The following is a 13689-nucleotide window of genomic DNA, read 5'->3' as shown; positions in this document are numbered from 1 at the left end:
AGGGGAGACATGATAGCAGTCTTCCAATATCTCAGGGGTTGCCACAAAGAAGAGGGAGTCAAACTATTCTCCAAGGCACCCAAAGGCAGAAGAAAAAGCAATGGATGGAAACTCATCAAGGAGAGAAGCGACCTGGAATAGAGGTTTATAGAGGTTTATTTGCATTTGTAGGCCGCCCTTTTCCCTGAGGGGACTCAGGGCGGCGCACAGAAACCAGGGAAGGGGGGATACAACGTTGAGACAACAACACATAATAAAATAATGAGCAACATGCATACAACATTCGGGCGGGGTAGCAATCCTTATCCCCAGGCCTGACGGGCGAGCCAGTTCTTCAAGGCTGTGCGGAAGGCCTGGACGGTGGGGAGGGTCCGAATCTCTACGGGGAGCTCGTTCCAAAGGGTCGGGGCCACTGCTGAAAAGGCCCTCCTCCTTGTAGTTGCCAGCCGACACTGGCTGGCCGATGGAATGCGGAGGAGGCCTAATCTATGAGATCGTATAGGTCGTAGGGAGGTAATTGGCAGAAGGCGGTCTCTCAGGTATCCAGATCCACTGCCATGTAGGGCTTTATGGGTGATCAATAGCACCTTGAAGCGCATCCGGAGATCGACAGGTAGCCAGCGCAGCTCGCGGAGGATAGGTGTAATGCGGGTGAATCGGGGTGCACCCGCAATCACTCGCGCGGCTGCGTTCTGTACTAGCTGAAGTCGCCGGATGCTCCTCAAGGGCAGCCCCATGTAGAGCACGTTGCAGTATTCCAGCCTAGAGGTCACAAGGGCCCGAGTGACTGTTGTGAGGGCCTCCCGATTCAGGTAGGGTCGCAACTGGCGCACCAGGCGTACCTGGGCGAATGCCCCCCTGGTCACAGCCGCTATATGGTGGTCGAATGACAGCTGTGGATCCAGGAGGACTCCCAAGTTGCGAACCCTCTCTGAGGGGTGTAAAATTTGACCCCCCAGCCTGAGTGTTGGATTATTGGCCAAATTTTTGGGAGGAAAACACAACAGCCACTCGGTCTTTTCTGGGTTGAGCACGAGCTTGTTAATCCTCATCCAGTCCATGACGGCTTCAAGCCCCCGGCCCATCACGTCAACCGCTTCATTGATTTGGCACGGGGCGGACAGATACAATTGAGTATCGTCCGCATATTGATGGTATCTGATCCCGTGCCTACGGATGATCTCTCCCAGCGGTTTCATGTAGATGTTGAATAGTAGGGGGGATAAGACCGAACCCTGCGGCACCCCATATTTTAGGGGCCTTGGGGACGATCTCTGCCCTCCCACTAACACCGACTGCGACCTGTCCGAGAGGTAGGAGGAGAACCACCGTAACACGGTGCCTCCCACTCCCACCTCCCGCAGTCGTCGCAGAAGGATACCATGGTCGATGGTATCGAAAGCCGCTGAGAGGTCGAGGAGGACCAGGATGGAGGAATGTCCTTCATCTCTGGCTCTCCAAAGATCATCCATCAATGCGACCAAAGCGGTTTCTGTGCTGTAACCGGGTCTGAAGCCGGACTGGAAGGGGTCTAGATAATTGCACTTGAATGAAGGAGAAACTCTCTAACGGTGAGGACAACTCATCAGTGGAATGGCTTGCCTTCAGATGTTGACGGTGCTTCACCACTGGAGGTTTTTAAGAAGAAACTGGCATGGTATAGGGCAGTGTTTCTCAACCTTGACAACTTGAAGTCCACAGGACTTCAAGTTGCCAAGGTTGAGAAACACTGGTATAGGGCCTCTTTCTTGAGCAGGGGGTTGGACTAGAAGGCCTCCAAGGTCCCTTCCAACTCTGTTATTCTGTTAACTTGGTACTCTCCGTGACTTTCCAGAAATCCCAATCCATTGATTCCGAGGGTCCCCATATCATCATGCCTTTATTGGGGGAACTTCTCCTTCTCCATCCCTCACGTCCAATCAGAGAATGTTCTCATTTTGATTTCATTTTCATTTACTCAAACCCTGGGATTATCTTCTTCCAGGTGGTTTCACCTTCTTATTGCCTGCCTACATTCCGCGTGGAATAAGAATGTTGCAAGACTCCTAAATGGCAAAGGTAGCTTTCCCCGACCATCCATTCCTCAACAACGCTCTCATTAAGTCTCCAAAAAACAACTTCCTACTGGAACTGTCTGATGATCTCATTTTGGCAGGCAATGTTTTTCCAGCAGGCATAACAATCTGACAGATTTGAAAACCTGGGCAGAGTTGCAGATGCTTTGAAAGAAGATTGTATCGCTCTACGGGGGGGGGGACCCCAAGACTGAACTTATATACTGCTTGTCCTCGACTTATGACAATTCGCTTAATGACCGTTCTAAGTTACAAGGCCTGGGGGGGGGAGTCACTTGTGATGGTTTTACACACTTAAGACCACAGCAGCATCTTCATGGTCACGCAATCGATATTTGGATGCATGGCACTTGGTTCATATTTATGTGATCCTCTTCTGGGACCTTTGGATGAGCAAAGGAAGCCAGATCCTCTTACCGTATTTTTTGGAGTATAAGATGCTCCGGAGTATAAGACGCACCTTAGTTTTTGGGGAGGAAAATAAGAAAGAAAAAATTCTGCCTCTGCTTACCAGCATCCATCGGTATTCATCTGGCTAGCGTCCTTAGCAAACAGCCTGGCCAGCTTCAGCACATTAGCTCGCTGGTTGTGAGTGCGCCAATGGAACAGGTCTAAAATGCGATGCGCGGAGGCCGAAGGGTGGGGGCCAGCAGGTGGGAGGGGCTACATTCAATGTATAAGATGCACCCATTTTTTCACCCTCTTTTTGGGGGGGGAGTGCATCTTATACTCCAAAAATATGGTAACGACCATGTTACTTACCTACTTAACTGCAACGTTTCACTTAACAGCAAGAAAGGTCGTAAAATGGGGCAAAATTCACTTAACAAATGTTTCACTTAGTAACAGAAATTTTGGACTCAATTGGGTTCATAAGTCGGGGTCTACTTGTATACTGTTTTAGATGCCAATTGGTCAATGCCAGATGAACTCACTATATTGTCCTTATTTTGGGGGGGGGATCAATAGAAAAAAATATTCTAATTAATCTCTTGGCATTTATATGTGGAGGTTTGAACCATATCTTTTCACTTCTATATAGTGGTCATGTGGACTGACAAGCCAATTAAGACAGTACAATTGAACATAATTTAGATCCAGGTATGACTGTCGTAAAATGGGGCAAAACTCAGTTAACAAATGCCTCGCTTAACGACAGAAAAGTTGGGCTCAATTGTGGCAGTAAATCAAGGACTATCTCTACTCATTTATTTATTTCCCTGCATTTTATAACACTTCAACCTGATGGCCTGAAAGCAGCTTAAAGAGAGGTATCAAGCGCAGAAAATTGGGAGTCCCAGAAGTTCTAATGAATATATAGGCTTATTGCAACCTAAAGCTCTCTACAAGAATCTGAACTACTAAGGGTCAAAGGAAACTGATGGTAGATAAGAGTCAGAGGAATTCAAGGTGGGCTGGAAGGGACTCCAGACTGATGAACCTCTTAGATAGGGCTATAAAAGCACTGTGAAGTGGTATATAAGTCTAAGTGCTACTTCTAGGGTAATATTGTTGTAGGAGATCACCAGGCTGAGCCTGAGGGAGGGGTCAAACATGTCATAAGTCTTGACTCCCTTTGTGCCCACAAGAGATTTAAATCCAGCTCTCCTTAAATTTGTTGCCAATTTGCCCTCATCGTTAGTAGTTCGGATCGTGTATGGAACTTTAGCATACAATAAACTATATAGTCATTTGAATGGCCTGGACTCCTGATTTCCTGCGCTTGACAATTGTGTGATTGGATTGTACTGTAAGCCATTCAAAATCATGTGATGCTGAGATGGACAGTGAATAAATTTAATGCACAATTTAAAAAAAAAACCAACCCAAATTTCTAATGATGCGTCATCATTGTTCATTGTGTTGTGGTCCACCAATGGCCAATGGATCTGGCAGCAGATTCAGACAGTGAGGAAGTTGGGGAGGACCATGGGCCAGTCCTGGAGTCTGGGGAAGGCTCTGATGAGGGCTCTGTGTTGGAGGCAGAGGGGGCCAGGGCCGCCCAATAGTTATTAGCTGCCGGGGCAGATAAACAGCTGGAACCTGTTCCCAGTGTGCGCATGTGCAGAGCTTCCAGGAGAAGGGAACAGCTAAGGAACAAAGGCTGACTCAGGAGTAAAGGCATAGGTGGACGGTGAATGGCCCCTCCCATAGGGAATAAAGAGGAGCAAAAGGGGAGGGGAGTTTGCAGGAGACAATTAGTTCAATTCATTAGGGGAAAGATTTGTTTCTGACTTCTTGCCAAGTATTGTCTGCTACAGCATGGCGTTTGGAAGATATCGGCCTGGCTGCTCTCCAAGCATGATAAAGGTCTATAGTTGTGAAATCTCATGAAAGACTGTTTGCCAGGACTTTGCGGAAGAGGAATTCCCTTTAAACTAAATAAAAGAGGTTTTATCGGGACGAAGAGTTGGCTTCGTGCTTTCGGGAAGTCTTCCGTCAGAACACATTGTTAACTTTTTTTTTTCCAGAAGCCACTTCTGACTAAACAAAAGGGCTTATAAAATGCCAGAAACAAATATAACATTAACACGTACATGAATGCCTACATGCATACGCTATTCAATCCAAACGGTTTTATCAAACAATACTGTTAAATAAGATCTCATTTTCGGAGATCAACTCTGATGAAATAATAGCGACTACTTTTGTTCCAAGTCATAAGCTGCCAATTGTACAGTTAAGTTCACGTGTCATTTTTAAAGCAAACCGTGGTTAGCTGTCTTGATTCCAAAACATTATTCCTTAAGCCTTTTAGGTTTTGTTTAGTTGTCCTGGAAGGCGAATACAGGAAGACAAACAAAAAGTCTTAATCTTGCCCGTTACAATCGTGAAACGGGGGATTACGCCCTTGGGCAGTTTAAAGGCTTTATATTTAATTGCAATTTTTTAAATTTTTTTTTAAAAAAATTGCATTAATTATCACGGCAAGCAACGTTCAGGAAATAAATTCATTAGGAAGAACGACACAGTCTGTTAAATGGATTTTGCCACAAGCAGAGGAACCCATAGCCACCAAGGGTTGATCGATTGGGTTTATTTCATACTTACATTTTGTCCTGACCACCCACTCGCAACGTCAGCCGGGGAATCACAGGAGATGGGGCAGGGATAACGGGTTCGATTTTGATCTGCTAAAGGTAAGAGATTCCAGCGTTAAAATGGGGTATCGGCTATAAAGTTTTTGTGCCATGTTGAATTAGGCAGAGCAGGGGGCTCTTGTGGACTTCCCAGAATCGACTCAAGGTCTGTGAAGGTGAGGGGGGAACAGATGTACAGGCAGCCATTGACTTACAACAGTTCATGTGTTATGTGACAGCATCTCCATCTGTTGTAGCCTGCCAGAGGCCAGCGGAACTCATGGTAGACTCAGACAGTGAGGAGGTTGGGGAGGAACCTGGGCCAGTCCTGGAGTCTGGGAAAGGCTCTGACGAGGGCTCTGCGTCGGAGGCAGAGAAGGGGCCAGGGCCATATGACAGTTATCAGCTGCCTTCGGAGTTGGAGATCAGTGAGGCAGAAGAACAGCTGAAGCCTGTTCCTGATATGCGCATGCACAGAGCTGCCAGGAGAAAGGAACAGCTAAGGAACAAGGGTCGACTCATGAGTAAAGCCACAGGTGGATGGTGAATGGCCCCTCCCAAAGGAAATAAAGAGGAGCAAAAGGGGAGTGGAGTTTGCAGGAGACAATCAGTTCAATTCATTAGGGGGAAGATCTGTTCCTGACTTCTTGCCAAGTAATTGCTGCTACAGCATGGCGTTTGGAAGATATCGGCTTGGCAGCTCTCCAAGCCTGACAAAGGTCTGTAGTTGTGAAATCTCATGAAAGACTCTTGGCCGGGACTATGCTGGAGAGGAATTCCCTTTAACCTAAATAAAAGAGGTTTTATCAGGACGAGGAGTCTGCTTCATGGTCTTGGGAAGCCTAGGTCAGCACATCAGAGAAGAAACAGGTGTGCGAACAGGTGTGGGAATGCACAGATAGTCCTCAACATACGACCACAATTGTGCCCAAAATTTCTATTCTAAGCAAAAACAGTTGTTCAATGAACGTTGTCACTTCTGGTTTGCTCCGAGGGTCCTTTTTAGTCTTCCAGAGGCTTCAGGGAAGCCTCCTGATGGTCCCTAAAGCCTCCGGAGGGCTAAAACTGACTTCCGGTTTGGTCATAGGGTCATTTTTAGTCCTCCGGAGCCTTCAGGGAAGCCTCCTGGAGGTCCCTGAAGCCGCCGGAGGGCCTCTGGGAGGGCTGTTTGCACCCTCCCAAGGCTCCGATAAAGCCTCTGGAGCCAGGGGAGGGCGAAAAAAGCATGGAAAAATGGGGGGAGCACCTCTCATACGCGCATGTGCACCTGGGGGGTGTCGTGTTGCATTATGGGTGTGGCATGCCCGTGCACAACTCTCCTGCGCTCCCCCCAGAGGTGGGTTCCTACTAGTTCGCACCTATTCGGTAGAACCGGTTCGTCAAATCTACCGAACCGGTTAGAAGAGGTTCCACCGGTGGACCCGGAAAGCAGGCCACACCTACAGAAGAGGTTCCAAAAATTTTTGCAACCCACCACTGGTCCTTGGATATGATTGTTCTACACTATCATGCTCCTATTTATAAAACTCAGTGCCTCTGTGAAAGGTAAGGATGACTCCTGCGTTTGTGGTGCAATCAGAACATTGCGTGTGTTGAAGTTGTTTTAACGCAAACCAAAGATGCCTTTTAAAAAACAAGTTTACATCCTGTTCTTATGCATGCCAGGGCTGTGTGTGAGGTAATTTAAGGTGGTTCTGACAAGTGTCGTCGGCATCTTCATATCCGGTCACATGGGCGGCAAGCCACTCCCATCCGGTCACATGGGCGGCAAGCCACTCCCACAAAGGAGGCCACACCCACAGAGTAGGTTCGAACAATTTTTGAAACCCACCACTGGCTCCCCCCCTTATGGCGCGCGAGCCAAAAAAAGGTTCGCCATCGCTGTTCTATCCTATTCTATCTCATCCCATCCCATTCATTGAAATGGACAGATATATATATATATATATATTTAATGTCAAGGGACCACGATCTCTTTACAATTAAAATTTAAAGAACTGCAAATTCTGGAATAAGTTGGGGATTTGGACTGGGAGAAGCATCTATACAGTGAATTACCGAGCTTTCCAGTCAGCGAAGTGGCAATGTCCAGCAATGTAAGACTCCTTTGTAGCTAACTAAAAATACATTGTGCCTGGATTTGTCCAGTTTTATGTATAAGCAATACTCCTTTCACCTGAACTAATACTAGTAGTCCTATAAGCCCCTTATTGCCGTGTGCTGCAGGAATTTTTTTTCTTTCTTCTTCTTTTTTTTTTGGCACTAATCTTCAAGGATTTAGCTTCTTTGCCACATACCTCAGGGCACCAACTGATAAAGCCTTAACTCTCCGTTTTTCCAGGACACCAACAGAGCGGCCTTGCAAAAAATGAAAATCACTCAAGAGATTTTCTAAAAGGTGGGAGGGAGAGAAAGGAAATTTATTTTCAAAATCCTGACTTCCAGCAAAGAGATGGGACGACTTTTTTTCCAAAAAAAGAAAAAAAAAAGAAAGAAAAAGAAAAGAAAAGAAAAGAAAAAGAGAGGAAAGGCTTATCTGTGGAGATCGGTTTAAATTTTTTTAATTTTGTGGGGTAGGGACTCTTTCATGCAGCCTGGCTTTAAAGTTTTATCTTTCGACAGGGACTTTTCGCCAAAGCGAACAGGAAGCTTTGTCAATGTAATCTGCCACAAGCTTATATTGCTTTCCTATAATACAATATATTTTAGGAGTATAAAGGGTAAATTTCTTTTTAATCACTTGTAATGGTGCATTATAGTCCTAATGGTGTACTGAATTGTTAACAGTAGAAGACGTGGGCTAGTTATAAAATGAGGGGAGAGGTTTTATTTTATTTTATTTTATTTTCTAAGTTCATTTTAATCACTCAGCGCTTTAAGCTGCCACTTGGAATAGAATCCTATCTTCACTCGAAATCTGCTAATATATGAATGCTGCAATTAGGACGACTCCCCTCCGCAGGTAAAGGCAGTAACTGAGAGATATCTATTATACGCGATTTCTACTTGGGAGATTTACCCTATCAAATGTGATTCTTATAAGGATTTATTGTGATTTTCTTAGGCCAAAGTATCCGACCTAGAAAAAAAAACAAATAAATGAATAAATAGAAGGAGTGCAGTGAGAAGGAAATACCAGGCCAGATAGAGGGGAGGTAGACAGATTTGAACACAGATATTGAAATCCCTTCTGTCTCCTTCAATGAACGGGGTCCTCCCCCCCACTGCACCTCTATCAAATAGCCGAATAATCTGATAGTGGAGTGAAATTTCTCTCTCTCTCTCCATCCCCCCCCCCTTGCCCCACCCGGCCAAGATTCTCCTTTTTTCTTTTCTTTTTTTCTGCATTTGTGCAAATAATCTTCCCGTTTGAACCCTAATGGCATTTTCTATGGGGTTGAGTTCACATCAACTCAAGAGGTTAACCAGTTTGCTGGACGAGAAATGAGAAAACTGGAATGATGCTGAGTTTAGGAATTCTGGGCGTTGAAGTCCGCAGGTCGTAAAGCTAGCCTAAGTTGCCCACCTGCCCACCTCTGCCTTAGGCCAAGGTGAAGGTCCTGAGCCCCCTCCAATGGCATCTCTCATCTAACCCGTCTCCAGATCAAATGCAATTTCCTTTGGAGGCCCACAGGTCTTGGACTCCATATCTTCTACTTACGACTGTTCCATTGTATTATTATTATTGCTTCATGTTATGACCTGGAGGCTTCCCTGAAGGCTCTGGAGGACAAAAAACGACCCAACAGACAAACTGGAAGTCTTCCGATTTGCTCGTAGGACCCCCCTGAAGGCTCCAGAGGGCTTAAACTGGTCATATGAGCAAACTGGAAGTCTGTTCCTGAACTTTGCCCAAAGGGCTGTTTTTTTTGCATTCCGGAGGCTTCAGGGAAGCTCCGGGAGAAGGCCTCAGGGGGGGGGGGGGGGCTGGAGCCTGGGGAGGGTGAAAAAAGCATGCAAAAAATGGAGGATTGCGCCTGTCATGCGCGCATGCGTGCTGGAGGTGTGTCGCACATTGCATTATGGGTGCAGCACACCCGTGCACAACCCCCCTGCGCTCCCCCCACTTATGGCATGGGAGCCAAAAAAGGTTTGCCATCACTGGCCTAGTATTCCTGAGGCTACAGGCCACCAAGAAAATATGTATATTGATTGGCAGAGCTCAGCAAAGTTCAGAAAGAAACAGTAGCTCTTCCATTAGAATAGAACAGAACAGAACAGAACAGAGTAGAGTAGAATAAAATAACAGAGTTGGAAGGGACCTTGGAGGTCTTCTAGTCCAACCTCCTGCTTAGGCAGAAAACCCTATACCACTTCATGGTTATCTTCTTAAAAACTTCCAGTGTTGGAACATTCACAACTTCTGGAGGCAAGTTGTTCCATTGATTAATTGTTCTCACTGTCAGGAAATTTCTCCTCAGTTCTAAGTTGCTTCTCTCCTTGATTAGTTTCCACCCATTGCTTCTTGTTCTACCCTCAGGTGCTTTGGAGAATAATTTGACTCCCTCTTCTTTGTGGCAACCCCTGAGATATTGGAATATTGCTATCATGTCTCCCCTAGTCCTTCTTTTCATTAAACTAGACATACCCAGTTCCTGCAACCGTTCTTCATATGTTTTAGCCTCCAGTCCCCTAATCATCTTTGTTGCTCTTCTCTCCACTCTTTCTAGAGTCTCAACAGCTTTTTTATATTGTGGCGACCAAAACTGGATGTAGTATTCCAAGTGTGGCCTTACCAAGGCATTAGAAGAACTCATAAGCGGAAAGTCTTCTTTAAAGTGGCAGCCAAAGAAATGGCCAGGTTAAGAGATTGGACTTGGACCAAGGAGACCCCGATTCAAATCTTCACTCAATTGCAGACCTACACTGGATAACTTTGGGCCAATCATCCTCTTTTAACAAAACGTCACAGGTGGCGTGTGGACCCCTCTCTGCGGACACGCGAGCCGTAGTCCATGTCAGCTCCACTGCACATGTGCGCGTGCCTCCTCCTGGGCAGTTAATTTGTGGGTCTCTGCTTCGCATGTGGGAGAGACGCAGGCATGCGTGGGGGTGGAGGGGAGTGCATGTGTGGGGGGAGGAGTAGCGCAGGGCTGCGTGCCACCCCTCCGTTTTTGGTTTCAGGAGGCTTCAGGGAGTCCTGCTATGCCCAAAAACAGGGCGCGGGGGGTACGTGCACATGCACTGGGAGAGGCGAGGCATGGGGGCGGTGATTTGATTTGATTATATTTATATGCTGCCCTTTTCCCCCGAAGGGGACTCAGGGCGGCTCACAATTCAAATCAGGGAAGGGGAGTACAGACAGAAAATAAAAGACGAAACATAACAATACATAATTTAAAAACACACAACAGTCATACCATTCGAGACGGGGGCAACAGCTGTTTAGCCCCAGGCCTGTCGGAACAGCCAGGTTTTAAGGGCTTTGCGGAAGGCCTGGAGGGTGGTGAGGGGTTCCAATCTCCACGGGGAGTTCGTTCCAGAGGGTTGGAGCAGCCACAGAGAAGGCTCTCCTCCGGGTAGTCGCCAGTCGGCACTGGCCGGCGGATGGAATTCGGAGGTGGCCTAATCTGTGGGATCTAATCGGTCTAGTGGAGGTGATTGGTGATGATTGGTGTTGTATGCACATTGCGTTATGGCTTTCGGCACACGAGGAGAAAACAGTTAGCCGTCACTGGTGTAGGCTCTGCTGCTTGGGCGGTGGGGGGGGGGACAGTGGGGGTTGGACTAGATGAGCCTACAAGGTCCCCTCCAACTCTGTTATTCTAATTCTAATTCTATTTCTATCCTATCCTATTCTATACCCCATCCTATCCTATTGCTACCCTATTCTATTTCCACACATAGGGAAAGAAGACTCTGTAACTGTCATACATATGAGGCAGGTGTCAATCATCTGAGTGCAATTCCCACGACCAGGGGGCTGCTGCAACCGTCATAAGTGTGAAAAATGTTCATAGGTCACTTTTTTCAGAGCTGTTGTAACTTCGAACGGTCACTAAATGAACTGTTGTAAGTCAAGGACTACTACTTGGATACGGTCCAATGATTTGTAGTCTCCCCCTCTTACTATTTACATTCCCAATTTAAATTTCAGAATCCTGCACAGGGCCTCCATTTCTGGGCCAATTCTATCATTAAACCAAAAAAAGAAAGAAAGAAAGAAAGAAAGAAAGAAGGAAGGAAGGAAGGAAGGAAGGAAGGAAGGAAGGACGGACAGAAAGAAAGAAAGAAAGAAAGAAAGAAAGAAAGAAAGAAAGAAAGAAAGAAAGAAAGAAAGAGAAATCAGCACATAATTTCGGGAGCCCAACATGAGAAACTTACTTTTTCATGCTTGTGTTTCTCTTTCTCTTTCTCCTTCTTCTCCCGTTCCTTCTTCTCTTTCTCTTTTTCCTTCTCCCTTTTCTCCTTCTCTTTGTCCTTCTCCCGCTCTTTCTTTTTCTTCTTCTCTTTTTTGTCTTTCTTCTTGTCTTTGGGTTTTTCCTTCTCTTCAAATAGCTTCTCAGGAAGGACCGCGGAGGGGAGCTGCAGCAGGGAGGGGAGCTTCATGGAGGTGGGGGTGCAGAAGAGAGGGAGGGGCAGGTCCTTGGGAGGGAGGACCAGTGGGACTGACAACCCTTTAGCCTTGTCCTTCGCTTTCTCTTTTATTTTCTCCTTGTCTTTCTTCTCCCTGTCCTTTTTGCCTTTCTCTTTCTCCTTCTTCTTATCTTTGTGCTTCTCGCGTTCTTTCTTGCCCCCGGGTTCTTTGATCTTGACTTTGGTGTCCTCCTCAAAGTCCTTCATTTTGAACTTGAACGAATCCAGGTCGTCTTCCCCTCTGAACAGGTCCTTCCATGGGAACCTGGCTTCGCGGCCTCCTTCCTTGTCTCGCTCCTTCTCCTTGTTCTTCTCCTTCTCTTTGTTCTTCTCTTTGCTCTTCTCCTTCTGCTTGTCTTTCTTTTTCATTTTGGTCTTCAGCTCCTTCTTCAGCTTCTTCTTCACCTCCACCGAGGCCGCCTGCTTCGTTTTCTCCTCGTAGATTTTGAGCAGAGGCTCCGGCGTGGGCGGAGAAGCCGAAGGGGACGAGAAGTAGGGGAAGCTGGCCGGCAAATTGGCGTGAGGACCCAGGTTGGCTTTCCGAATCACCTCGTCAATCGAATCGTCCATCGTCCACGAAATGTCCGAACTCGAGGTTCCGCCAGAAGGCGGGAGTGGGGTGCTTCCTGCTTTAGTTAAGCCACTGTTCGCCGAAACGGAAGCTTTAGGGATGGGAGGCTCACATACAGAAAGTCTTTTGGGACTCATGAAAACATCTCCTTCGGATTCGGACCCGGAAGAGAACTCAAACGGATCGGGATCGCGCTCGGCACACGCCCTGGCGATGACTGCATCGATCGAGTCGTCGATAGTCTTGTCCATCACCATCAATTTCTTTGCCGGGTTCTCACCCGCGGGTTTGGGAGGCTCAGCCGGCATCGGTACCTGCTTAACCTGGATAGTCTCTTTCCCCATCTTGTCACTCAGTACAACTAAGGGGGGTTTCGTGGGGGTCTCCTGCTTAATTGTTATTTGAGGGACCACGTGGACCGGCAGTTTGGGGCTTTTCGGGCTTCGGGGGCTCTTGGCCCGGCCAGGAGACTTTTTCTCCTTGCTGCCAATTTTGGGCGAGCGAAGGGGGCTGCCCATCACCACCGGAGACGGGGAAACCTTCGGCGCCTTAGTCTTCTGCACCGGAGAGGCTGTTTTCGTCTTGGGTTTAGGAAGAAGGGCTTTGGACTCGCAGGGTTTGGGAACAGGCAGCTGGGACTTTGCTACCGGAGCCAGGATGGGTGGCTCTGGGGAAGCCGGTACCTGATCGCCACCCTCTTGGACACAAACCGGGGAAAGCATCGGAGGCACCTTCTGGGCATTGATCAAGCTAAGAGGCTCGCGTGGCTCCGGGGTGACGTCGAGCTCTGCGTCCCCTTTCGTGTTGGTTAGTCTGGGTCGCTTGGCTAGAGGCAGTTCCTCGGATTCGGGGCTTTCCAGGGGCCTCTTGCTTAAGTAATTTTCGTCGTTGACCACCTCGTCTTCTTCCATTTCTCCTTCTTCCTCCAAAGGCACCTGCATGGCTTCCGCGGAAGTTCCTCCATCGGTTGGCACCTGCTCCTCTTCCTCCTCTGGAGTAAGACAAGAGAAAAGAGAAACGTTATTTTTGTTCTGACTGAGGCTTCCCAAGAGCAGGAAGCAAACTCCCGACAAAAAGCCCCTTTTGTTAATTGACTGGGAATTCTGCTCATTCACATCCAGCAAAGTCTTTCCAAGGAGGATTTGCAGTCACAGAGCTTATCTGGCCTGGAGAGCTGCCAGGACGATATCTGCAAAACCTGGCAAGGAGTCTCGGAGGGTCACAAACCCATTAAATGAACTGATTGTCTCCTGCAAACTCCACTCCCCTTTGATTACCTCTGGGAGGGGCCATTCATCGTCCACCTGTGGCCTTACTCCCAAGTCAACCCCTGTTATTTAGCTGTTCCCTTCATCTGGCAACTCTGCGCATGCGCACATTGGGAACA

General features: G+C 47.4%; 1 protein-coding gene across 3 annotated transcripts in view; it reads right to left on the bottom strand.

The window, feature by feature from the left end:
- TAF3 (TATA-box binding protein associated factor 3) overlaps window positions 1-13689 on the bottom strand; it is a 171135-nt gene that overhangs the window by 53499 nt on the left and 103947 nt on the right. For 2 of the 3 annotated variants that reach the window (XM_087722714.1, XM_087722716.1), the window contains exons 3-4: window positions 11480-13293; window positions 5127-5209 (exon numbers count right to left, since the gene is read on the bottom strand). In XM_087722714.1, the coding sequence (XP_087578840.1) occupies window positions 5127-5209; window positions 11480-13293 (1897 nt within the window). The remainder of the gene's footprint in view (window positions 1-5126; window positions 5210-11479; window positions 13294-13689) is intronic. The other variant, XM_087722715.1, reaches the window with a different exon arrangement.

Source organism: Thamnophis sirtalis, unplaced genomic scaffold (assembly GCF_051295495.1).
Source record: "Thamnophis sirtalis isolate CommonGarterSnake01/CBP01778 unplaced genomic scaffold, rThaSir2_p1.2 scaffold_9, whole genome shotgun sequence".
NCBI classification, from domain to species: Eukaryota; Metazoa; Chordata; class Lepidosauria; order Squamata; family Natricidae; genus Thamnophis; species Thamnophis sirtalis.
This window is presented reverse-complemented; position numbering and strand designations above follow the sequence as displayed.